A 26,283-nucleotide genomic window follows, 5' to 3' on the forward strand; every position below is an offset into this window, starting at 1 on the left:
CATGGCACTGAGTGACAGGTTCAGCCTTGAACACCTCCAGGGACGGTGACTCCACCACCTCCACGGGCTTAGACACTCCAGTGTCTGATCACCCTTCCTGGGAAGAAACTCCTCCTATTGTCCAACCTAAACCTCCCCTGGCACAGCTTAAGACGATGTCTTACGTTAGTAATGCTCGATGTACAAATACATTCTCACATCTGTTTTTCTCCCAGGATCCTTGGGGTCAAAATGCAGCTGATACAGGGACATGGAACCTCGGAGCAAAAATATCTATTGCTGTCGGTGATCGAGAACAAAGGGAGATTAGGGATTGGAGTTATTTGCATACAATTTATTGCATTTTCAGCCAGAAAAGGTTAAAAAGAGAACTGTCAAGGTTTAGGAACTATCTGTAGTTCAGTGAAGCTTTAAATCAAGTTAACAGTCTCACAGCCCTTGGGGGATTTTCATAATTTCCGTAACGTGCAGCATGTTTTTCGCTTCCCAACAGAAGCCAATCAGTTATGTAAGCAAATTGTCTGGACAATTATGCAAATGGAAAAATAAACTTAATTTATTCAACAGAAAAGTATGTTGTTTGTTTCACCTGAAATTTATTTTAACTTGTTGAGGAATAAAATGAATTGGGAGAGGTCATCAGCAATTGCCAGTGCCAGATACCAGCTCCACTGCTTAGCGTACACATTTTCAAACAGAGCACTCCTATCCTGCCCCAGCGCAGGAATTAATTCCTGCTTTTTAGCTAAGTATCACCATTTACTGTGCTGATGGGAGTATTACTGTGGCTTTATCTGGTCACAATATTCCCTATCCATACCCAGGACATGTCCCACTATGGAAAGCTTGTTTTATACCAGATAAAAAAACTTTGTGTTTTGATGTCTTGAGTCCTAACAGAGAATTTAAAAAATTCTTGCTACTTAATTCTAAGTGCTACAAGTGGCAATTGGAATTATTTTGTCCTTACTCATTTGTTTCTGTTTTGGTCCTTGGTCTGTGGAAGGTCAAAAGATAGCATCAGTTTCTGCAATCCCATCACATGCAATGGTTCCAGAACTCTGAGACAATCCTGTCAGTATCATTCTGACACTACACATCATTCTAGTAATTTAAACCAAAAAAAAGTTATGCAAGAATTAAGACTGAAAAATATAGAGCTGAATTTGCAAAAAACCCTCTTCAATAAAACCACAGACGCAAGACACATCTGGAAAATGTGAAAGGACAAGGAATGCGAATCATTGCTTTTACTATGGCTAAATTTTACTAAGCTTAGGAGTACAACATTCAGACTTACTAATTAAACTTCTACTACTATAGCAGAGACATTTAATTTTACTACTTCTCCTCAGGTGAAGCTCTCACTAACATCCATCTGAATTCTTCAGTGAACTGAGCACAGCCTGTAACCCTGGCTGTAGCCTACACTTCCAGTTAGAGTTGGAAGCTGGCCATCTCCACAGCTGGGAGTTTCAACCCAATTTATTCATGAGCATTTGCTACATTGTGTGCTCTGGTGTGGTGAAGAACTGTATAGTCTGATTTCACACTTTCTTAACCTCCTTATGCCGCATATCATTCTCTAGACTCTTGTACTGGTTACAAGATGTTAAACTCCATATCTACTTCCCTGTTTGCCTATCTTGTTGCATATGTAAGAGTTGTCATTACAGGAATCTGAATAAAAGGAAATAATTTAATAACAATACAGACTCAGATATTTTCAATGCTTTATATAAATATTAAAAAACGTTTATTAACAACCTAACAACTACTCCAAAATGCTCCAACTTCTGTCTCCATTGCTCTTTATAAAACACCATAAAACTATCAAGGTCCTTTTCCCAGCTTCTCACCTCTGTCCCACATTTTGAAATTCTCAAAATAATCAATGTTTTGAAATAAAATTGTGGTAAGTCTTCCAAACCATATTATTCTGTTTTAGTTACAAGAAACTGTCCATACCAAACAAAAATAATCTTTCCAAGAGCACAGCATGTGATCAGTGACAACTGAAGGAAGATTTTCACAGAGGGAATTTCTCATGCATCTAACAACATACTGAAGGAGCACAGTGTTGTCTACTCCAAGCTACTGAGCACAGCACAGGGAAGTTTTTATTTGCACATTTTCCTGTCTCTCTCTGCAAACAAGTAAACATACACTTTATTTCCTACATGAAAAATTATACCAAATAAGTTGTTCAATGTCAAACATAGAAGTTCTTTCAGCTTAACTTATACTGAGAGAAAGCAAAAATATGGATATTGTCTAGTGTGTGACTGGCTCTGCAAAACTGCATTGCCTCTGTTGTACTTCATTCTTCAGGATATTTTTTTCTGTCTTTTCAGGCTCATTTCCATTCCACAGTGGACAAAACCAACAGTTTTGCCCTGTTTGGCACATGGAATTTCTCTAACCAAAATACAGAGAATGTTACTCAAGAAACCTTTCTGTCTTTCTGATATACATCAAAATGCTAAGATTTGCATTGTATTTCGCTTGGACCCAGACAGAACAAAAACGTAAAATAAGGGACTTAACAGCAAAGTTGTTTCAACTGCCTACTGGTTTATCATGGTGATACAGGGAGAAACACTAAATTGACACTAATACCAGAAGCCTCAGTTGTAACAAAACTTCTGAGCAATGATGTGAGGAGCTTGCTTTGCTTGTTAATATAAAACATGACTGAGATTACATCCTATCAGCTGAAGATGATACTCAGGACATGGAGCCAAAACATTGCAAAAATTTTACACAGTTCCAAGTCAAGCTTGAAGGTCAATGATTAACCTCTTTCTGAAAAATAAAGCAACATTTGGAGTTTTGTTCTGGGGATGATCTAAGTGAAAATTCAAGGTTGCTTAGCGAGGAAAAAATTCTGCTCTCTCTAGAACATCCCAAGTTTTGAAGCCATACAGATTATAGAGAGAATGTTGTTCCTTCTGTGTCTGTCAAACACACTATTAGCCACATCGGGTACCACTCACAGAAATGTGGGATTTAGCTGAGGATCAGATAGCCTCTGCCCAATTCCAAGAGAGATTAAGCCACAAAGGATCTTACAAGTAGTAATTAGAAAAAATTACTTCTTTTCTTAGTACCAGTTTTAGTTTGTTGGAACCTTCCAACCTTCCTTGCTCTTTTCACTAATGCTGGAGTGGCTGCAAGAGCATCAGTTTAGAGCCCTCTAAAAACCTGACTACTTCTAACCCAGTCTTTCAGCTACTGGGAAGTAGAATCAGCAGAATCCACTTGGATTTGACCAGGTGGATACCCTTACAAATGGCAAAACCATCTTCATGAATGTGCAGGGGCAGAACCCAACGTTCTGTTTGGATTAGTGCCAACTGTATTCTAAGAGTGAAGTGGATGGCTGCTACAGAAATGCCATCTGGTACCACTGGTACTGGATCTACCATTTTTTACAAGGCAGGCAGATGATCCCTACAGAAGAATGATACCCTGTGAAAAGGCAAGAGCCTCTATCCTAGCATTTCTCTGTACAGGTGGCACAGGAGAAAAGTAATCATCTTGGTAGTCATCCTATTCAATCCTTTCTCTTCCACTTGCAACTCCCTAACAGACTGGATGAGATGTGGTATTGAAAAAGGTCAGGACGTGGCCTTGAGGAGGTCAGGAATCCAACAACTGATGATCAGATTCATGACATCAGATTAACAGCATAAACCCCAAGAGCAGCAACCTCCCCAAAGAGAAAAACCCTGGATACCTGGATACCAAAACCCTCCACCAACCATCCAGTACTAAGGTCATGATAGCTTTCATGATTTAGAGCTGCAAAGGACACCTGCAATAATGCTGCAGGAAGTGGGAAGAGACTTATGCTACCCCAAGGAGAGACATTTTTCAAACACTGAGGTCCTGTGCCACCATCCTAGTCTCACTTCTAATGGAACAGCCTAAAAACTCATGAACTTCTATAGGTAAAAATTTAAATGTGCAGAATAAAAGGCTTTAAAATTGATGGAGAGCAGGACCAAAAGAGCTGTATTATTGAGAAGTTTGAGAAGGTTAGTGCTGGAGATCTAAATAACAACACTACAAAAGAGGCGAGCTCAGTAAGTATCACCTTTGACAGAGGCTTGTCTTATGAGAAGTTTTCTGATATTATTCTGATATTAAATGTTTGATTCTTCTTATTCAGGCTGTAGAGTGTGACTTAGCATCTCATGCTTTGAATGTGATTCTGGATTTTCAGTTGGAAAAAAGCAGAAATCCTGAAGAACCAGGAATGGTGGAATGAGCTTACTAGAAGTCTCCATCTCATCATGCAGTTGGCAGAACCTAAAAGATGGGCAAAACCATCTCTATCTAAGAGCACAATCAAGGGAGAAAGCAAGTTTTCCCTTTCAGTGGAAGTATCCATATATACAAATGTGAAACCATACAAAAGCTGTTATCTATATCAAATAGATATCTAATTAAATGACCAACTAAACCTTCAGCTGTGAGCAACACATAGGCTCTCCGTTCCGTGAAGAAAGATATCCTAAATCATGCATGTCTCAAGTGATTTTGCAGCTATTTTATTCTCAGTGTTTTTTACTGGCCTTTTGGAGCAAACAAATCAAGATCTAAGGTGCAAAGATTTGGGACAGTGACCTCACAAGTTACTGTGAAACAGACAAAAAAACCCCAGGTATTACTTCTAAAGACTATGAATAAATGTGGAAAATGTCTCACTCAAGAACAGTACATGCACCCAACCAATGCACTTTCATCTATATGCTTATACTACAGTTATATGATTACCTGCTGGGAGAAACAAGTTAAGTGCTAATTCTTTGTAAGAATGGAGAATGGTTCTGAGGCTGCAGCTTCCTCATTATCTGGTGATGCCATTGCAAAACATCTATATAACTCAGTGTGACAGTTGGGGAAAAAAACTACTCTTTCTGTGCTACTATCTGCATTATCATCAATACAGTATTTAAAACCACAACTTGAGTTTGAAACCTTGCTGTAAATCAATAAGACACAGTCTGAATATAGTGAAAACTGTTTAGTAATTATTGAAACAGCCAGACCTTCTCAGCCCATTCCATATTTTCCTGAAGCCATTTTAGAGCAGATGAATGCTCCAGGCTGTAAACTTCTTCCATATTAACATTCATTGTCATATGCTTAAGAAAAAGCTTTGGATCAGATAATTGAACCGCCTGGATCAGCCTCTCCACTGCCCTGTGATAGGCACTGTTATTCTGAACTGCATCTTCAGATCTGTAAGGGAATTTTAACAAATAAAATATTAGGTATCACACAGGCTCAGTGTCACTTGCCTAACACTTTATACTGGCAGGAAAAATATAAAAACATTAAAATAATGCGTTGTATTTTTCATTGATAAATATTATATTAATTTCTAGACAGATTATATTATTGTTCTGAAGAATTAAAAAGCTAATGAAGGTGTATTTTTAAAATATTTAATGGTAATGAAAAGTAATAGGCTTTAATGCCAGTGCGAAGTAGCTCTGCAATATTTATACCACATTTAATGAAAAAATGTCTCTGGGCTGAAAAATTCAGTAAAGGAATGCAAACCATTTAATGAACTGGATATCGCAAGAATTCATGTACATGCTTGCATCCATAAGGTTTACTCAGTTTTGGCATGTAATCACTTTTGGAACAAGGCTGTGCCCAAGTGACAGGCCTATGTTTTTTGCAAGAGCAGAACTTAATCTTTAAGAAAATAAGCAGATGTACAGTAGCATACACATGGAAACAGGAGATAAAAATCTTCTCACTTATCCAAGAAACAAAATGAAGAGATGTATTCTTAGGGAAGGATAAGGAAAACAAGATCTATTACTCACATGATCACATGAATAAATACAATCAAAACTGCACGTATCAGACAACAAACCTTTTCAGTATTATTTGAAGAACCTGACTAGTCCTTGGACTTTGAATATCACTGGCGTTTGAAACAAGAAATATTTCAATGGTCAACAGCATCTCAACTTCAGACAGGTAAGAGGGAATGTTCAGAAGTTTGTGACATAAATTTCCCTGCAGCTCTGGGTAATAACCCAGTGATAAAGCATCTGTGAGTAAATGCAGAAACATAAGGAATTAGGATTACCAATACTAAACATAGATCTGTTTTCTTCTGTGTGACTAAATGTGGAAAAACCCCAACCCCAAAACTGTAATGGATTTTACTATTTCACCTATGAAATAGCCTGATTTGAGAACACAGCATTCACACATAATATTCATGTTTGTAAAATGTTTGGATTTTTTTTTTTCAATGAGTTTTATCAGCTATGATTAAAAAGTTCTATCAGAGGTCTGGGGATGCCAAGTGTGTCATACCACAAGTACAATTTAGGCAGGTCGGACAAATGCTGTTAATCATGGTCAAAGTGAGAGAACATTTGAACAGCATCTCCCGCTTTGCTCCCCTCTCTTATGGCAAGTGATGCCAGCAACCCAACATACACAGCATTTCAGGGGAAAAAAAAAAAAAAAAAAAAAAAAGAGATGAGGAAAACCAGTAATTTCAATGTTAACAAAACCAAGTATCCATCCTAGGTACCATGGAATCTTAAAGCAGTCTGCTAACCTCAACAATCCTAAGACAGAATCAAACAGTGAATAATGTGACAATATGGAGAGACCCTATGCAGAATGGCACCCCCAGTATTATCTTAGCTCAGAAATGGGGAGTTGAAAACAATTACAGACTATTAGCTTTTAATTGAAAGGAATTTTCTCAATAGTTAGGAAAAACTACTTAGCTAGACTTCTCAAATCTTAAATATTATACCACCACAGAGATGCTGGTACACTTCTAGAGAGAAGTATGAGGAAATCTAATTTGCCTAGATGAAAATGTGAAGATGATGCACTTTTCAAACATTTCAGGGCTCACATAGTTGAAATTCTGAAACTGAGTGTAAAAAAATAATTTTATTGCAATTGCATTTATTTCATGCCAGGTAGTATGCACTGATTCTTATTTTCATCTCACCATTTCCTAATAAATATTTTGGTTACAAATAATTTCCTGAAAATGAACGCAGAAAATACCACTTTTCTTTTTACTCATACTGAAATGCTGTGAGCACATTATCTAAAATTGTAAGGAGAGGATATTGCTTAAGAAGCAACTTACTTTTGTAATAGGTCCTGGCTTTGGACCATAAAGAACTTCTTCCCAAAGCCGTGATTAATCCTCTAAGCAAAACAAAATCAATAGCAATCTTCCTGGAAAGCATGAAGTCTACTGCAGAAGATGAGACCCCAAGGTTCTTGTTCTCAAAACAGGCATTTATCAGCTTGTTAAAAAGGCGGCTGTATTGAGAAGCATCTATAAAATCTGAAATTGAATTAGGAATATTAACTACTTAATTAATTCAAATGCAAACCTAGTTGAAGGATTGTTTCTCAATAAGTACCTAAATCAGAACTCTTGTCCCTATCAGCAAGATGGAACAAGGCTGGGGAAACATGAATGCTTTATTCATCAGAAGTCTTTTTATACAGTACTTCATTCATATTGTGAAGGACAAGTGTTAAGGTTCAAGTAATAATTTGCTGCCAAAACTAATAGAATTAGCTAAAAATACATTTACTTGCCCAAGCCTATAAATACAATCTTCACCTGATCCATCAGATTTAAGATTTCCACCAATAAAAAACCCCTTGGTTTTCTGCTTCTCTTATTCTGAACTGTCTCCTTTTTGGCAGGACTGAGCAGCCTTGTATTCTCCACATAACTCAAAGAACTAGATCCTTTCAGTATTTTCTAAGTAGATGGTCTTCCATCCAACCTCTCCTAACATTCCTAAAGGTGGCAGTACACAGTGAGACCTACACACAGGAATCAGCTGATGTTTCCTCAGTGGAGCCTAAGTAACTATGTATCACATCCAAAATTTGTCAGATAAATAGAGCCTAAATGAGCACTTGGTTCTTAACATGATATAAGAGATGCTGAGGTTAGCTACCTCAGTTAAAGAAAAAAATCCCCACCTCATTAAATTAAAATATCCCTTTTTCATCTCACTGTATAGACCGTGTATGACCCTTAAAAAGTTAATGGGTTTTTCCTGCTGCCCTGTGTAATAACTGAGCAAAAGAAGACAGGTATGTGTGCACATCCAAGAGTGTGTGCACAAGTGCAGCAACAACTGCAGAGCACATCCTTAAATGACACCATACTCCTTGGAAAACAGTAACAGGCTTGTATAAACCCTTCTTCAATAAATTTTAGCTAGAAAACACTACACGAACAGCACAGAATCATCTGTTAAATTTCTTCTCTTTACACAGTATCTTTTTCTTTACTTACCAGAACGTTTCTGCAAACCTGGTAAGTTCTGCAGAACTTCAAATGCTTGCCTGTATGAACTCTTCCTCAAGTATTTGTGCACTATTGCACACAACAGATTATGTCGATTGAGGATGTCCATTTTATCACAGGGCCACAATGGTGCATCTGTAACCCACTCGGACTCTGTGGCAAACAACAGTGCAGTGTTATTTCTAAGAACTTCTGGATGTTGAGACTTTGGGCCATTAAGAATGTACTGTAAACTGTACCGTGACACAGAGTTGCCCAGAAAGTTCAGCTTGACTTATTAATAATTTGTTGCTCATGACCAACACTCCTTAGACTGATTCTCTGAACCTTTATAAATCACCCCTTCTGCAAAATATCACTGCAGTAAAATGGACTGTCAATGGCATATATAGATAAGTATATATCTGTGTACAGCTATAAAATTGAACAGCAAATTTACATCCTCACTTTACAGCATACATTCTGTTCTTTTTACTTTTCAGCAGATCAGAGTTCCAAAAAGCCATATGTATTAATTGCAGAAATATGGTATTGTTCAAAAGCAAATATATTAAATGGTGATACTGTGAGTCGCGAAGGAACATTGCACCAACCCAATCCAGAAATTTGATACTGAGTGTCCCCTGGTTCAAAGGAAAACTACATGGGACAGCATAATTTTCCAAGGTGCACTCCTCCTTCACTACAGCAGATTTTTGGGTAGAATGGTGCTGATATCTGAAAAAATTAGTTGTAATACTTCTTATACATATCAAGAATATTAACCTGTAAGATGATCACCTTTCCTTTATTGCCTCAGTATTATTAACTGTATTTAGTATCATACACCAGCTTGTAACTTTTATCTGAAATCTGTCATAGAAATGAACTGTTCAAATTTAAGTCAAAATTTTAAGACAGGCTTACCTCTCAATACCCTAATTGCTCCATCCAAATTTCCAGAATGCAGAAAGATTTCTGTGGCTTTATTAACAATCTGACATCTGGATGCTGACCTCCCTGGACCTATAAGTCCTTTCAAGAGTGTAAAATTTATCTGTAGCTCATGCAGTTTATTCAAAACCTTGCTTCCCTAGTGTAAGAGGGAGAGGGAAAGGGGGAAGGTCAGAGAAAGCAATAGTATCAGTGAACACAAGAGTATATTTATATAAAACAGAACAGATTTAATTTGGTGACACAGATGTACAGGTATCCAAACTCAGTCAGGGATGAATTGTAGTAAAATTTCAAATGAGAAGTTTAGGGTCTTTTTTACTATGTAGACAAAAAAATTCTACTGACCTATTGTCAAAGAGTTCCCAACACACTATTAGCCATAACATTATTTCTATTATATAATGTCCAATACAGTATTTTTAATATACTTTATAATTAATTTGTATGTGCTTACTCTGGTTTATTAATTAGTTTTGATTACATTCAGCACTACACAATTTACAAAATTCTAAAAGATCATACAGAGAGCTTTCATTTTGCAGCCGAGATGTAAATGCTAAATTTAAATAATTACTCCATCATAAGTCAAAGGAAACACCGATGATTATAGGCAGCAGGACAATAAACTGGAAGAAGATGGGCCTATCTGGCCAATACTGTAACAACCAACAACTTTATCATCGGATTCCAGACTGATATTTAGACTAGTTTTCTACAGAAACTTAATCTTAACAACTTTTTGACTGTCCCTTTCTGTCAAAAGTGAAAGAAAGATAGCAGTCTCAAAGGTAAGTACAATCTGAATCTTAAAAAGACGATGATCGAGTCAAGGTGAGGTACCAAAATCATATTCCCAGCAAGGGATGGCCAGGCAGAATTCAGGACTTGTCCCACCTGGCTACACCTTGCCAGTCAAGCAACAAAGACAAAACTCCAAACCAGACATGTTTCAGCTCTTGCTTAGTGGGTGCATCAATGATGAAGTGGCTTACTAAAAACTGTGGTGTGTGTGAGTGTGCATGGTGGTGGCAGAACAAGGGCCATGGTGGCAGAGAGAAAGACAGCTTCAGGAGAACACAGAAGTTGGCAGAAAATTACTCAGTAAGATGCTAATTAAAAAAACCCCACACATGTACATATACACTATGAACTTGGTATGTGCCCAAAATTGGACACTTTTGAAAACCTACAGGTATCTACAATCTTTAATCTGCAACACAACCCATAAAAAATACTAACATTAACTGCAGTCAACATTTAAGGTATAAAGAACTGTAGATGTATGTGGCTGAAGAAGAAAATACATACCAGAAAGACTCAGGTGAAACTTGAAATCTAAGTGCAAACCAGATATGAAAGATAAAATTAAGGAGGATCTGCATCTATTCCATGCTTCTGGCAAAAGAGGGCCCACTGCAAAGTGGTCTTTATAGGAAGATGGAAAGCATGCAGCTATCAGCAGGAAAGTGATCCTGAAAGGAAGGCCCCTCAGTTAAAATGCAGTTGAGGAATGAGATCCTTAATTGGACTAGAATGTCTGACCAGTTCTCTGAAATATTAAAAAGCTTATTAAGAATAAACCATAGTGATGTCTTTCAAGAAAAAATGGAAATAGGAAGTGGATGAAAGAGATGCCAAAGGCAGACTGATGTTACAGAACTCTCTACAAATAAATATCCAGAAAGCAGTCTAGTGTTGCTTGAAGACCCGTTTCCATATAAGACATATTCCTGTTGCATGTTTTTTTCGAAGTACATCTGTTTTATGAACTTTCCTTGCCTCTTACAAAAAATTCTCTTCAGAACCAAGCAGCATACATATTTTACCCCCAAGAGCTACCAAAGTTCTGCAATAAAGGGGTTTGGTGTTCTTGAGAAAAATGATATGAAAAGCACATTTAGAGTTTCAGGCAGTCCAACATATTCATATAAGAGCACAGGGCATAGCCTAAAGCCAGAATTAATCTGGACAGAGCAGGAAGGGCAAATCCATTACTACCTTACTTTATTAACTACCTTTTGGGCAAAAAAGACATGGAACAAGTAGATACTTGCCCATAACCCCAGGATTAGGGATTTATCTGATATATATATATAATGGAGTGAAACTGGTAGAGAGAGGTAAGAATGACAGCTCCAGAAGCAGAGATAAATTTGGAATCTGCCAATTTTGATAAAATTCATTCAGTGCAGAGCCTCATTCACACTCTAATATGGTCAACACAGGTTGTCTACAAAGCTGTTTGAGGATCTTGTCAGTAATCTCTAGAGAAGTAGGTTTGAGACCTAACACAACACTAAAAGAAACAAAGATCTTTTGCTCTAGACATGAAATAAATCATAGTATTGTAAGAAGCATCTATTTTCAGTAACTCTTGTTGTACAAGAACAATGCAACACATGCTTTTCACACCTTGCACCTCTGAAATTAGGACATGAAGATGAATCTCCTTGAAATATCAGGGGTTGTGCAATCCAAGATAAGACTCTTCCTTAAGATGGATCTGGAAAGCAGCTAAAATGTCTGAAGGCACAAAAACATTATATGCTGAAGGCAACAGCCAAAATCCAAGCCAAACTAAACTCTTCAGAGGGCATGTGAGCACTACCACTCCTCAATACCAAGAATTTAGATTCTCTCTTCTGTGGTCAGGTGCATCTTAACTGTTCTAATTGCTAAGTTTTATGGAACAAAAATGCCTGAAGAGTTCTAGTGCTATATTACACAAGTGCTAGTGCAAAGACCCTCTCTCCTTCCCTTTACTTTTAAACAGTACCACACTGTGCTGCAGTTTGATAGGGACCTGCTGAAGGCCATTCAACTCAAGAAGCTGATGCTGTAAAATCAATGGTTCATCAGAACAGGTATCCTGCCTCTAGACTAATGGCCAGCGCAGGTGGCCATGTGTGCAAGGGCCATTAGTGACATGGTGCAGCATGGTCACCCCTCCATCAAGTATCTCCTGGGACTTGGCTTGACTCTGGAAACAGACTGAGCAGTGCACAGGTTTTTTACATAACAGAATTCCTGAAGGTCATCTCCTAGAGACAATCACACAAAAGACAATTTAATTCCTAATGTGAACCAGAAAGAGTTCCTTGATGGTAACTCACAAGAAAATCCAACCCAAAACCTTGAGAGACAAGGGGATGGGAGCATTTGTTTCCGTTCATAGAAGTGCATTCTAGAAATCATCTTGTACAGGATGAGGAACATCCCAGTACAGCATAATTATCAGCTGAAAGGATCAGGCCAAAGTTCAGAATGGCATCACTGACCAAAACCCAATCTAAAATCACTGGGGATCTGTATTACTTCTTATGCTATCACTTTTCATGTTGCTTTCTAGAAGAGATTAAGTATTGTATGAATTGGTTCCTTTCTTCCAAATTTAACACTGAAATGATCTTGCTGCAGTGAAATATGACCAATACTGCCTGAGGCCTAAGAAATGCAAAACATCCAGTCAAAAGTCTAGTCTCTTAATCCTGTCCCTGTGTAATATTTGACAGTAAAGATAAGACTGTAAAGGTATTTCTTTGTGATGTCTCAGTTTTGCAAGATTCACAGAACTTAGAAACTTAGATTTAGTGGAAAAAAAGTACTTCCAGTACTCCTGGGGAACAAGCAGTTCATCAAGTGCAGCTGTGCTGTGCTGCTTTTGTGCCTTCCTGGCCTTATCCATTCCATTTGATGTCAAATGCAGAAACACCAGTGCAGAAAATCGCCCAAACTTCTCTAAATATCATTTCAGTTGTGAGGTCTCAGAATGCAGCATGATTGCCAGATGAAAGAAAGTGATGTTTTTGGGAAATAGTCCCATCAGCACCTCACTCCAGAATCTCAGGAAGACCTATCTCCTAGTTCAGATTTAACCTCAGCTCAGAAAAATCACAAGATGAACATGAGCAATCAGTTTCTAGGTTGCAAGAACAACTTATGATTAGCTCCACAGAAGACTACTGCTCAGAAAGGCACAATAAAATGCTCTGGTTCAGCTGGACACTTAGGAAGTACCAAGACAGCAGGGAGGCAGGTAACACACACAATCATTCCACTAGAGAAACTAGAGTTTAATATCCAGAAGAGAAATTACTAATTATTTTTCTCTTTTTCTTCCAGTCAGGTTTCTGTAGCTCTGTATACCTTTTGCCACTGCAGTACTTTGTGATATGAATACATTACGCTTATCCCAGTCCTTCCAATGAAAAGTCTGTCTGCTTTATTATGGTGTGAATTTTTCATTACTGGAAAGAAAAAAAAAAAAGGCTTATTTATTTATTTAACATGTAAATGCAGTTTTGAAGAAATTACACGTTTCAAAAATACAATAATTGTGAAAATACTAAATACATTTTCTGAAATATTTGCCATTGAAAGTAGCAACTTCCTAAGTCATCCATAAAATGCTTGGACATGTAATGGCCTAATTTAGTAACATCATTATTTGTAAAGTAGGCTTCACATTTTCTGGCACCACAAATAAATTCTGGTAATTGCAGAACTGAGTAATTACAACCTCTTTGGAAGTACTGTTAAATTTTAGAGCAGTGGTCTCAAAGTAGGGTGTGAGCACAACAATCTATTCAGCTGTGGTAAGGAAATATTTTTTGTACTATTAGAAAATAAAAGTAAGTAAAATACTTTAAAATGTAGTGTTTATTTAATACTTTTCTTATATTTGCAATTCCTGTTTTTGTGTATGGTTTATAGTGAATTTAATACATTGGTGTAGTAGCATATGTATATAATATATAAATAAATAAATTGTGGGTGACTGCTCAAAAATTTTTTACTGATGGAGGTGCCTATCAGTTGGGAGACCACCGTTCTAGAAAAGACAGACTAAGTTCCAAGCTCCAATAAAATTTTCACCCTATGTCACAACTGGAACTTCTGATAGCTTTTTTATGCTATGAAAGTCTGGGTCAGAAAAGATATGTTACATATCTGGAATAAATAATCATTATGTTTTAGTAGATAATACAGTTTGAAAAATATCTAAGTAACCCTTTGCAAAATGATTTAATATCCCACTGACACTTCACCAAGCCCCAGTAATCTGCAAACTCATTAGGAAGAATGATGCAGACATGCAAATGAAGGGGCATAGGGAGGAAAGAGGCAAGAAAGCCTGCCAGAACTATTAAAAACATTGGGTTCTTGAGCACCTAGTCCTTGCAGAAACTCCTGGTTCTTTAGAGAATAAAATTATTCTAAAAATCCTACCTACTAAAAAAAATATATATATACATGATGCAATTTATTCAATATATTTTAAAATACACAACTATATATGTATTTTTACAGCACTGAAGCTTATTTATGCTATTAACAGTGTGACACTTCACATGAAAATACTCAAATATATTTGCTGTTGTCCTGAGCATAGGCCATTTTTATTAAAAGATAATTAATTCTGGGCTCTCTTTTTGATTTCACAAAACTACTGTTTCTCCTTCAGAATCTTCCTTAAGTGTAAGCATTTTAGTTTTACTGGAAAATAGCTTCTACTGAACATTACAGTTGACTGTATTTGCACCTCAAAAAAATCAGAACATCGTAACATAAAATTAACTAATAATCAGAAAACTATATGCATTAATTTTTTATCTCTTTTAAAAACACTTCAAAAAGCACTTCTTGCATCCTAATTTTATTTACCTGCATCAACAAAACTGCAAAAAGGGACTCCTGGTTTGTCAGTCTCAGAAGCTTTGTTTAGAATTTCAGCAATAGATAAAAACAATTTCTGAAGATCATCAAAATGTTCACATCCAGTTCTTGCATTAAGATACAAAGCTCCCAGCTTGATCCAATCCCTTTTTACCTTGCAATGCTGTAAAGAAGGAAAAGAATAAATATAAGCAAACCTGCTTCCAGAAAACCAAAGAGGTAATATAAATTTGAGATATGTACCTGGGATAGACTTAAAGGAGAAAAAAATGGAGATGAAATGCTACTGCCAAAAATCTTCATGTTCATATGGCAGTTACATGTTGCCAAACTTGCATGGATTGCTAATAACTTCTATCCCTCAAGAAATTAAATGCCTTTTTTCATGTCATGACCCCAGTTGAGGAAGCTCATAACTTATTCATCCTATTTAGAAACTGGCATTAATTCAGTATTTTTTTCCCCATGATGCACACTGAATTTATGGTTATTTTCTATATGAATTAGTCTTCTGCTTGCCAGATCACTTGATGACTTTGGTGTTAAAGGAGCAAAAAACTCAGTAGTTTTTTGCCTTTTTATATTTCAATCTCTGAATCTACACAGGATGTGTGATAATATGTAAACTATATTATAATTGCAGATAATGAGTAATCTGACCCTGAATAAGAAAGACACAAGTGTCCAAATGAAGAATGCTTTACAGTATTTTCTTATTCTTTAAAATACTGTTTAATGTTGTCCATTGCAGCCTTTTACAAATGTGTGTTTGTATACTAGATATGAATTCTATTTGCTAAGTAACGTCTTAAATACAGTTTAGGTGAGGAGCTACCAGTTAAAAACACAACAAATGTAAAGCAGAGGAAATAACTGCTTAAAGTTACAAAATCTTTCAATTTGATGCAAAACAAAGATAAAAACTCCAAGCATGCAAATTAAAATACTGACACTACAAAAAGGCCAAAGACAGTTTTCTCCTGCATGTTAAGCATTTCCAAACATGGCTTTGCATAAGCTCACTATACTTAATAATAAAGCCCACTAATGTAAAAAAAAGTCTAGAAATTGCTATTTCATGTAGGTTTAAAAGAAGTAATGAAGAATGAACATACTGTACCTGAATTTCAGCCACAGCCAAGCTGAAGTCAAAAATCCATGTCTTTTCAAAATATCTTTCCTTAAATCTTCCATATGAAAAAAAAAGGATACTTAAATTTTAACACACCTAATTGAACTAGCAGAAGGTGAACAACAAATTATCACAAATGAACATTAAACTGATGTGATTTCTGATCCTATTTGCTTCATATTACACTGAAAACGCTCATTTACAATCTTGCCAAGGGAAGTTAGGGCATGTAGTAAACAAGTAATTGAGCAGAGCTACTTTCACAGATGCTGCATATTTGGTTTCCACTAAGAATCAAAAGTATGTTTATGAACCACAAATTTAGCTTCTCAACGTGTGTGTGCATATGATGTAGATGATACAAAAATGAAAAAGGATTACAACCTTGTTCAAGAGATGGGGAAGTATCAGCAATTTTTGAAGAGATTTGACATTTGGCCCAGCATACCCCAGCAGTACTCAAAAAAATGACCCTCCTCCCTAGTAGTGTTGGCACAAATGTTTATGTAGTCACACTGTAAAGGAAACTAGAAAACTACTTCAGATTATAACTAATCCTAGAAGGGTTGTTTTTTGCAGAAATACTGTTTAAGTGGGCCTAAATGTTATATTAAAACATGATGTTTCTAATTTGACTAGCTATATAAACCTCTATCACAGCTGGCAGCAGACTGTATAATGATGATTGATATGAAATCAGAATCTAAGTTTTGATTTAACAGTGCTTGATCTTTGAAACACAGCAGATTGACCTTAAAATACACTAGCACTTTAGTAGCACTTTAAAATACCATTACACATGATATGATAGTATTTTTATCAACAGATCTTTTAAAGATTCCACATAAATTTATAAAAATAGATGCTGAAGGAAGAACTAGGCTGCTGTAATTAGAAAATAGCTCCTTAAAGACTTACCTGGATTTTATGTTCAACACAGTACTCATTTCCCATGTGGAAACTTGCAATTGGTGAAGTAACTTAATAATGTAGTCAAAATGTTCTAACTCGAGGAAGATACCAGCATCAATGAGCTGTAATATCACATAAGGTAAGAAAAGTAAGAATATAAGAAGTTGCAATGACTTAATGCATCTTCAGAGGTAAGTGGCAAACAGCATTGGGAAAAAACACATTGCAGTGAATCTCAGAAATGAAGGAATAAATGAAAACTGATACTACAGCTACTCACAATAGCACTAAATATTATTTCAGTACTGTTTTTTAAATTGATATATTCAAGTTTTAAAATAGGCAACATATTTCATAAATTCCAAAAAGCAGCAGTAATACAAATGAAACTCCTACCTTACAGAAGGTACTAATTAATGTAGGCACAGCATTTCTGATATTCAAAGAAGCCACATGCTCAAAAACTTTCAGAAGAACATCTACAGCTGGCTAATATAGACAGAAAAAGCATCATCAGTTTTGCAACTCCATTTAACTAGAGAGCTTAGAGATTTCAAAAGAGGGTATTCTGAATTACTCCCCTCACCCAAGATCTGAGTACCAGACTAAAAGCAGACCTCTTTCTATAAATGGCATAGTACTCAAAAAACTAAAATTATGAAACTAAGATTTAAAAAATATTACGAAGTCACCTACCAGTGTCTTGATTTGTGCAATTACATTCAATATCTGAAATACTTCCTGCAACATACAGTTGCTGAGCAATGAAACAAGAAGATCATTGAGCACTTCAGAAGCAAAATCCACACCAGGAGTAACTTCTTTGTAATACTGCACAAATATCTGGACTGAAAAATCAATTAAATTGAATTTCACTTTGGGGTTAACTAATGCTAGCTATTTAAACAAGTTATTTATTTACATTTTAGACACAGTGCAATAATGCTTAATTGTCCAAGATATTATGGGACAGGGATATGGAGAAATAGGGGTGAAAGTGTCCAGTATGAATACAGCATTAACCTTACCAGAACCAGACAGATTATTCTGAAATAATGCTGTATCATTGAGCTGAGCACTGTAAGCCCTGTAGGTTCCCAGAAAAGTTTAGCTGATTTGGTGCAGCACAAGAAAAATGCACAGACCCAGGTTAGATTTGGTACATGCATCAAGGTAGTAAGGCCTTTCCAGAGGAAGCTCTAGGAAGTGAAGTGCTGTGTTACAACACAGCTGGTCTTACAACCTGTTCCAGTGCCACCCTTCCTTGCTGGACACACACAGTGGCCTGCTGGTATCCAGGGTTACCCACATTAAAACACTCACATGTTCAGCATGGGAACATGGCAGTACATGTGCAACTGAATTCCCCACTCTTATTCTGCAACACTCTAACAAGCTTTCAAAAACTTAAAGACTGCTCAGAACCAGAACAAAAGGAATCACTGTCCAGAGTAAAAACAAAACAAAAGCTCTTTTTGACTGAACTCAAAAGCTCAGATGGATCTGAATGAACTACAGTCCCTAAAACGTGTAAACGTTTGCATATATGGTGTAAGGACCAAACTAAATCTGTTGGGGGTGTGTGCAGCAGCAACACTTAATTTCAAGAGCTTCCATTCCCAAGTTTTTGGGTTTCTGATGTTTTGCCAGGGTGTTCAAAAGCACCATTTGTGTTCTGTTAAACCTCTTCCCTGCCTTATTTACATATTTCTACTCCCAAATCTAGTTGCAGTCAGGTTAAGTTCATTTTAAGCAGAAACAGGATTTCTAAGAACCTCCGGTGGTAAGTGTGTATGCAAATTGAATGTATTCTTTCATTTGAAGTAAGAACTTTTTATTCACTGCTGAACTGGCAACGATTTGTCTCTCAACAGCCTATTTAATTTGCTTCAAATAAGCTAAGTAATAGCTACTGCTATACCATACCTGCACGTTTTAGGAGGCCTGATTCTTTGATACTGATGTATGTCCTAAGAATTGCCATGCAAATCTGTAAAAAAAGAAAAAATTACAGTAAAATGCAACTTCAGTTTATGCCAAACAAAAGAACTACTCGTACACGAGTTCTATTATATAATGAGCTTTACATTGCTTCCTGCTTTACATGTAAGCCATACATACTGACAAATGATATAAGAAGGTAATGGAATCTGTAGGCAAAGACTGTCAAAAGGCCTCCTTTTAACAAATCCCATCAAACAGAAAAAACAATGCAGATAAAATGTCTGGGAAAGAAGCTGCTGAGACCACAAGTGCTAGCATGTGTGTGCATATACTCATAGCAAACAAACAAATAAACAAACAAAAAAAAGATGATTAGAAAATGCAGTTACTTCAGAATTAGTATAAATTTGGCAGACTAAAGAAAGAAAGACAAGCAAAAATGTGATAGTGAAATGTGGTAAGCAAAAATTCTATGAATGTATCAACTAAGCCAAAAAAATCACCCAAAAATTAAGCTGGTAACATCAACTGCCCAAAAGAATCATTCATAAAGACATAGATTAAAAAACTGAGAACTAACTTGATTTAATGACCCATTTCACCACAGACTGAATTGGCTAAAAAAAAAAAAAAAGAAATCCACACCTATATATTTTAATATTATTTAGCTGGAACAATTGGAACATTCTTGCCTTAACATCTTAAGCTGTCATCTTTGTGATACTTAAACATTTTGCTCCATCTCTGCAGATGAAGAAATAAAGACTACTGATATTAGATCTTAGAATTCCAAGTTAGGGAATACCCCCACGCCCTTTTAGAAATTCCCTGTCACTTCTGGAACATAACAGTCTTTCTGCAAACAATATAAATTGGTCATATTTAATACTATTTTGTGAAATAATTAAGTATCAAGAGAGAGAAAATGCCCTAAATTAGTAGTCATAGTACTACAGAACTGAATCAGGTTTATTTTCACATGCAACTTCAAAATGACACAGGATTCGCTCTGAAGCTCATTAAACAGCAAATGAATTATCATCAAAGCAGAAGATACTGGTTTATGGCCAAGACATCTTTCTTATTTTAAAACTATTAACCTGTTTAGATCATCAAGTCAAAGAATACAATAATTGTACATCTAAGTATAAATGAAGCTTAGAGTTTTTATTTGGAAGCAGTATCACAATGTTGAGCTATACTGCAAGATACACCTTTCAGAAGACCGTATCAAATTTTTGATCATTAAAATATGTGAAGTGCCACTTGGGAACAGATTAACTCAACCCAAATCTATAATCCCAGGGGCTGAGGGCATTCCCAGAATGAACTTTAGCAGATGCTTACAGTATGGAGATTAGTTTGCTTTCTTTTGGAATCTGTTTTTCCTTTCTTTGGACTGACTCCCAAAAAAGCCAAGAGTGCATCTGGAGCTCTTACTGTTCCAAGTATTACTGAAATTGCTTGAACCACCACTTTTAGTAGTATTCAATCACGGGACATGCTATATTACATTAATAAAAGAAACTAAATGTGCTATTCATTTACACCTTCTAGAAGGCTTCAGTTGATTTAGTTGTTCCAATTTTGAAAGGTGTAACTGCACCCACACACTATGTAAAAATGTGAGACTCTTTAAATTTTGAGTTAGTTGTAATAGATTTTGAATGAAGGTACATGAAAGAGATTATTCCTATTTTCAAAAGGCATTATAAATCACACTATTCTGTCGTCTATCAGCTGATTCCATGACTCAATACATTTTAATAAAAAACATAAATGCCTCTGTATCTTATACAACCAACCAACTCCTCAGTAAAAAACATGGTCCTACTACAACAGAGGTGCTTATTCAGAAGGACAAGCACAGGAATTCACTAAATACTTCAGCACCCCCCAGTCAGTGTCCACTCTGTTGTTTAGTAAGGGAGAAACCCCCTTACTGCAGCCTTTATCTCAGCAAGATCAAAACCAGTATCCTTCTTACAGGAAGTCCACTGTGAAAGCTCTGAGATCCACAATCCCTATTCAATGTGGCTGAAACTGACCAAAAAGTTCAACGGTCATTCAGTGATGGTCAGAGACAGTAACAAAAAAGACAGTGCAGTATATCATTTCTTTAGGAAGCTACATTAAAAACACAAAATCATAATCCACTACATCAGAAGCATACATCCAAGGCTCTGAAGTTGTAAAACAACACTAACAAAGGCAGAAATCTTCCTATTTTATATCCTTCTTTGTTTCCTGTTAAGAGGTTCATAGGATCAAGGAAAAGGAGAGTATGAAGTCACAGAAAGTAAAAATTTCTTTAATGGATAGGAATCAAAAAACTTAATGAGTAAGCTAAGATAAAATCACAAAGAGAAATACAGCTTGCACAACAACACATTTTGAAACCAATCATTTAACCGTTAAATGATTGCCTGTGCTACACTCTGAAGTGCCATTTGAGCAAAACAATTTACTGCATTAAGCTCACTGTCCCCCCCCTTTCACTGAGGACCACAGAGAAGAGTCCAGCACCACCTCCTTTACCCTCTTCTCCATCACTGATACATATAGTTAAGAACCCCCCTCCCTTTATATACTTCTGCAAGTATTGTATCTTGTTTACCTAATGCAACACAGATTTCACTGTTTGAAAATGAAAGGCATCTTTTTTAAAAAAACCCTAAAAACTGGTAACTTGTGCAACTTGCTGGGCTCAAGAGTATGCTGATTCAAAATGTATGATGTTTTTATGAATTCAAGCAGTGCTGTATTGTGTGATCAACTACAGCTGTAAAGTGCTACATACTAGGAAGGAATGCCTTAAAGCATCGACCAGTTCTTTTTGAGAAAGAAAAAATACCATTATGGAGAAAGGTATTTCTCTTCAAAAACTCTGGTAACTTATCACTGAGAACACAGTTCTAAGCAGATGGACTATCACTCTGCGCAACAGTTCTTCTCCTGAAGAGATTTATTCCTCCTCTATAAGATTAGACACCTTTACTGCTTCTTTACCTGTTTTTCATTTATGTACTTTGGTGCCACCATGAGGTGCTTGGCCTATTATCATTTTCAAATGTACAGGTCTAAAAACAAATTCATACACAAACAAACAAAACTCAGATATATTTTCAGGCTACCAAGAATGTTTGTCTAGGTTTGGTGGGTAGAACAGTTAAAAGTGTGCTAGAATGCTGCACAAGTAAAATCAAATTGAATGAATTTTTAAGAGTTTTAGGCAAATATTTATTTAATGTGCCTGTAATATAATGAAGCACTGCAAACCACAATAATTCAGATAAACTAGCTGAAAATAGTTACAAATATTCATTACAGCCTGCTAAAGATATATCACACTTAACAAAAAAGGAAATATCTTCCATAGAAAAAAAGTACTAAGATTTGAGAGCAGTTTAAGATATCATAAACAATATAAATTTTTAAAGGGTTTTGAAATCATTAATAAAAATATAAGGCAGTTTTATATTTATATATATATATATATATATATATATATATATAAAGGAAAAGAGAAAACATTTAAGAAAAATAAAACCAAATTACACTGATGTATTTTAAGAATTCAGATGCAGTATATTTAAGATATCGGTAAGACGGACAAGCTCCTTTAGATGTTAATTTTTTTTAGCAATTATGTCTAACAGGTTAATTGCAAGTTACTTTTTACATTTTGATTCTGCAATTTTTTACTTACTGACATCAGTGGTAAAATTGCTCTCATACCAGTAGGTAAGATGGTTGATAAGAAATAAGTCTTAAGATCTGATGAGGACAAGTTTAGGCATTTTTTACTGGTTACTTGCTTTAATGTTTTTGTTCACTTCTAGTTAACTTACAAAACTTACTTTAAAAATCTTATTACTTGTCAGTACAGTTAGCTTGCCTTGCACAGTTCTTGGAAGCATTAAACTCATAATGTCTCTGTTAAATGATTTGAAAACACATTTACTTTGCCCATATTGGAAAACTATTCTTGCTTGCAAATAGGATGAGAGTTGCTGCTCTATTTAAGGAGATTACAGCATCTTAAAACAAACATGCCCACTGTTGCACAGAACATTCAGAAAGTAGTATACCATAGATGGCTTTTGACTTTAACAACACATACAAAGTCTTTGCAAAGTGTAGCTTGAAGTCTCTGATCCTCAGGACAGAAATGTCTCAGAATCTGCCCATTCTACTACTCTCTATTTGTACAGTCTAATTGTTGATGCGTGCTGTCCTAAAGTATCTACTAGTCAAAAATTATACCATTTAAAAAAAAAAATTAGAAGACCTTGAGAGGAAGAATTTCTGAACAATTTTTTCATCCATCAATCTCTGATTACTCACTTCCCATATAAAAATGAACAAAGGAGATGATGTTTTGGTTCTAAGAAGTGTCCATATTTACAATCTTTTACTCACTTCAATGAATCTTTTTACCTTTTCATCCCCATGTCCTGGAACATGGTAGAACCAACATTTTGTTCTTTCACACCCACGAGAAGTCATAAAATAGTTTCTGCAGTATTTACGGGGCAAGTTAAGTGCATCAAGGATCTCCTGGACTGAATGACAAGCCTGGAATAAAAGAAAATTACAACAAGCAGAAAAAGCCAAATAATATTACTTGAAAGAAAATATGGTGGTCTTTGGTTTTTTTAGGATTTCAAAATATCTACAAACTATAAAGAAAAGCAGAAAATGTGATCTATAATTAAGCCTCTGAAACAACCATCATCTCTACACTATACCTGCAGCATTTCAAAGGACACAAAGATCAATCCCCTGTCTTGTCACGGTAGCATCTAAATACAACAAAAGTCTGTCTTGAAGATCACAAACAGGGATAACGCAAAAAGTTCCAAATGAGATGGACAAAGAGCAGAGAGGAGGGAGAAAGGTGACAAATTCCTGCATGGCTCTGCATAACCATCTGAGAATTCTGGGGCATCTATTTCCTTAACCCTTTTTCAGTACTCAGCATCATGGGCAAAGCAGGCTGTCCTATACATGTGAAACCTTGTCTGTTTTTCAGTTCTATAAGCAGCAATAAAGCAAAAACCATTATTTGATTTTGCTTAAACTGAAAACAGAAATCAAGAGAAATTCACTGTGAATAGCAGTCCCTTCATCACTGATTTTGTTCTCAGAAATTATACTTACTCACTGATAACACCCCTAAAGGTGTAAAAACATAAACATATACAGATTCACAGCATCTGACTTGATACATAGGGAACTGGCTGAACAACCATAAGAAATATAGTGCCACAGGATCAGAACTCACAATTGCATTTCTCTCCATCTTCCATGGCTCAAAATCTCCACAACTCCTCACTGGCAGTAAAGTACTTCTTCCTGAAGATTTGTAACCTAAAAATTAGGATGAAGGCAGCAAATCACATAATAAAAACGAATCATACTGAAACCACTCTCATTTATCTTATTTTCCTTTATATTTATAGTTCCTTCAAGTCACAGCAATGATTAATGAAAATTTGATTAATGCAGTCTAAAGCCAGTAATTTAAATTACAGTTTTCTTAATTATCCTAAAAGTGAGACTTTACACAAACTTCAAGAGTAAGCACATTCAAATTAAAAACTTCACTACTTTATCCAAGGCTCCTGCTCTAACTTACAGAGATAAGAATAAAAATATCCAGAAGTCTTAATTTCAAAACCTACCCATTTTATCAGTAATCTTTGCATTCCCAACATCACTAGCCCTAAATTTAAGCTATTTTTTCAGAACTCATAGAAAACCTTTCATACTTTTATGTTTTAAGCAGTGCAAGTAGCAAGTCTAAGTCCAGTGTAAGTTACTGGTTTCTTAACCATGAAACTTGGTTTTAGAACTTTAATTATTATTGAATTACAGTTTTCTTTCTTTGAAAAATGAATAATGTCATTGGAAGATAAAAGTTCAAATTTTCAACTCCATATCTAAAGACAAATGAGAGCTTTTGAATGCCTTGCATTCTAGGATTCCCATCTGGCCCCTTCAAAGAACTGAGTGTTCAAAAGACAGGGTGCTTTGGCCTTTCTGGCAAACTACAGTTCTTAAAGAGCATTCAATGAAGAATGTTCTACCAGATACTGGCACTATGTACATGGTTCTTAATCTCTATGCCTTCCTAACAGATAGGGTTATCACTGGATAAGAAGTAAGAGCATAATGTAGAACAATGAGCATTTAATGTTATGTATTGTCACACGACAAAAACTTGTGAAGTGATGGTGGGCCACTTGATAAATTCCAATTCCCAAGCACAGAATTTTTGACCAGGTCCTTTTGAGATCTTGTACTCTCCCTTGCTGACTGTAGGTCAGACTTGTAGGGAAGCAGGCACTAAAGTGAAACAGTCAATCCTGCCTGCACAGTTCTGGGAATAAAAGGATGTTTTGCTCTGTCTTAGCACAGAAACTCTTGCTTTGGCAACTTTCAAGTGACTTTAAGAAGGAAGACAGAACTCTTCAGAAGGTGTATATGCCTTGAAGGCCAAAGACATGAACAGGTTCAAACAACTGGAGTCTGAAGACATATTCAAAATTGCTTTTTATAGCATGCGTTTCTTGCACTACCTGAAAATACTGTTAAATGACATGATGATAAAATTGTTCTACAAGCTCAGACCGACAGTATAATTTGAAACTAAACAAGAACCCCTGTCACTGATCTTAATTCAAGAAATCCATTTTTATAAACATCCACATTAATCAATAATTCTAAAAACATTGATTTCCAAAGCACCTGTTGCAAAGAAACAGAATGCATTATCTATCCACAAGTAATCGATTTGTTTTTTTCTCTATCTTGTACACCAAATAAACCATGCACTTATGCAAGGCTAAATGTCAGATTTGTTAAGTGCAGTGACTGCAGTTCCATTATGACTTCTCTGCTGGCACAGACACTGAAGCAGTATCTGTCCCAGGTGTGAAATATACTGGGTCAACATGAAGTGGTACTTATTAAATCTATGTAATTATTTGATCCAGTCTAGTGAATGCCTCAAAAACATTTGAATTGGCATACTCAACAAAGCTGTGACCTTCAGCAAGGTGGGCAAACCACTCTAGCAAGTTTTATTTACATTGACCAGTCCCATTCTCTGCAGTCACATTCTCTGACCACAAATAAAGGAAAACAAGTTACTTGCTAGTAACAAACACAGTGTGTTAGACTACTAAGAATGCAGGCACTGCTGTACCATTAAAGTATCTGAGAGGCATAAGTATCAGATAGAATTATCACTATTTGACCCTACAAAATAAATAGAATGCTGCTAAAACCCAACCCCAAACCTCTCACTAACCCACCATATGAGAGCTTGCAG

At 36.0% G+C, this 26,283-nt stretch overlaps 1 protein-coding gene across 1 annotated transcript in view; it reads right to left on the bottom strand.

Annotated features, from left to right (window-relative positions):
- Positions 1 to 4,197: 4,197 nt before the first annotated feature.
- The window catches only part of TOPAZ1 (testis and ovary specific TOPAZ 1), a 37,583-nt gene continuing 15,497 nt past the window's right edge, over positions 4,198 to 26,283 (bottom strand). Inside the window, exons 7-20 of the mRNA XM_079299351.1 lie at positions 24,232 to 24,317; positions 23,385 to 23,522; positions 18,927 to 18,990; positions 17,697 to 17,848; positions 17,397 to 17,489; positions 17,007 to 17,122; positions 16,077 to 16,143; positions 14,945 to 15,119; positions 13,427 to 13,527; positions 9,251 to 9,416; positions 8,333 to 8,497; positions 7,154 to 7,357; positions 5,900 to 6,080; positions 4,198 to 5,250 (exon numbers count right to left, since the gene is read on the bottom strand). Coding sequence (XP_079155477.1) covers positions 5,040 to 5,250; positions 5,900 to 6,080; positions 7,154 to 7,357; positions 8,333 to 8,497; positions 9,251 to 9,416; positions 13,427 to 13,527; positions 14,945 to 15,119; positions 16,077 to 16,143; positions 17,007 to 17,122; positions 17,397 to 17,489; positions 17,697 to 17,848; positions 18,927 to 18,990; positions 23,385 to 23,522; positions 24,232 to 24,317 — 1,919 coding nt within the window. The 3' untranslated portion in view covers positions 4,198 to 5,039. The remainder of the gene's footprint in view (positions 5,251 to 5,899; positions 6,081 to 7,153; positions 7,358 to 8,332; positions 8,498 to 9,250; positions 9,417 to 13,426; positions 13,528 to 14,944; positions 15,120 to 16,076; positions 16,144 to 17,006; positions 17,123 to 17,396; positions 17,490 to 17,696; positions 17,849 to 18,926; positions 18,991 to 23,384; positions 23,523 to 24,231; positions 24,318 to 26,283) is intronic.

This window comes from Erithacus rubecula (genome assembly GCF_903797595.1).
Source record: "Erithacus rubecula genome assembly, chromosome: 3".
NCBI lineage: Eukaryota > Metazoa > Chordata > Aves > Passeriformes > Muscicapidae > Erithacus > Erithacus rubecula.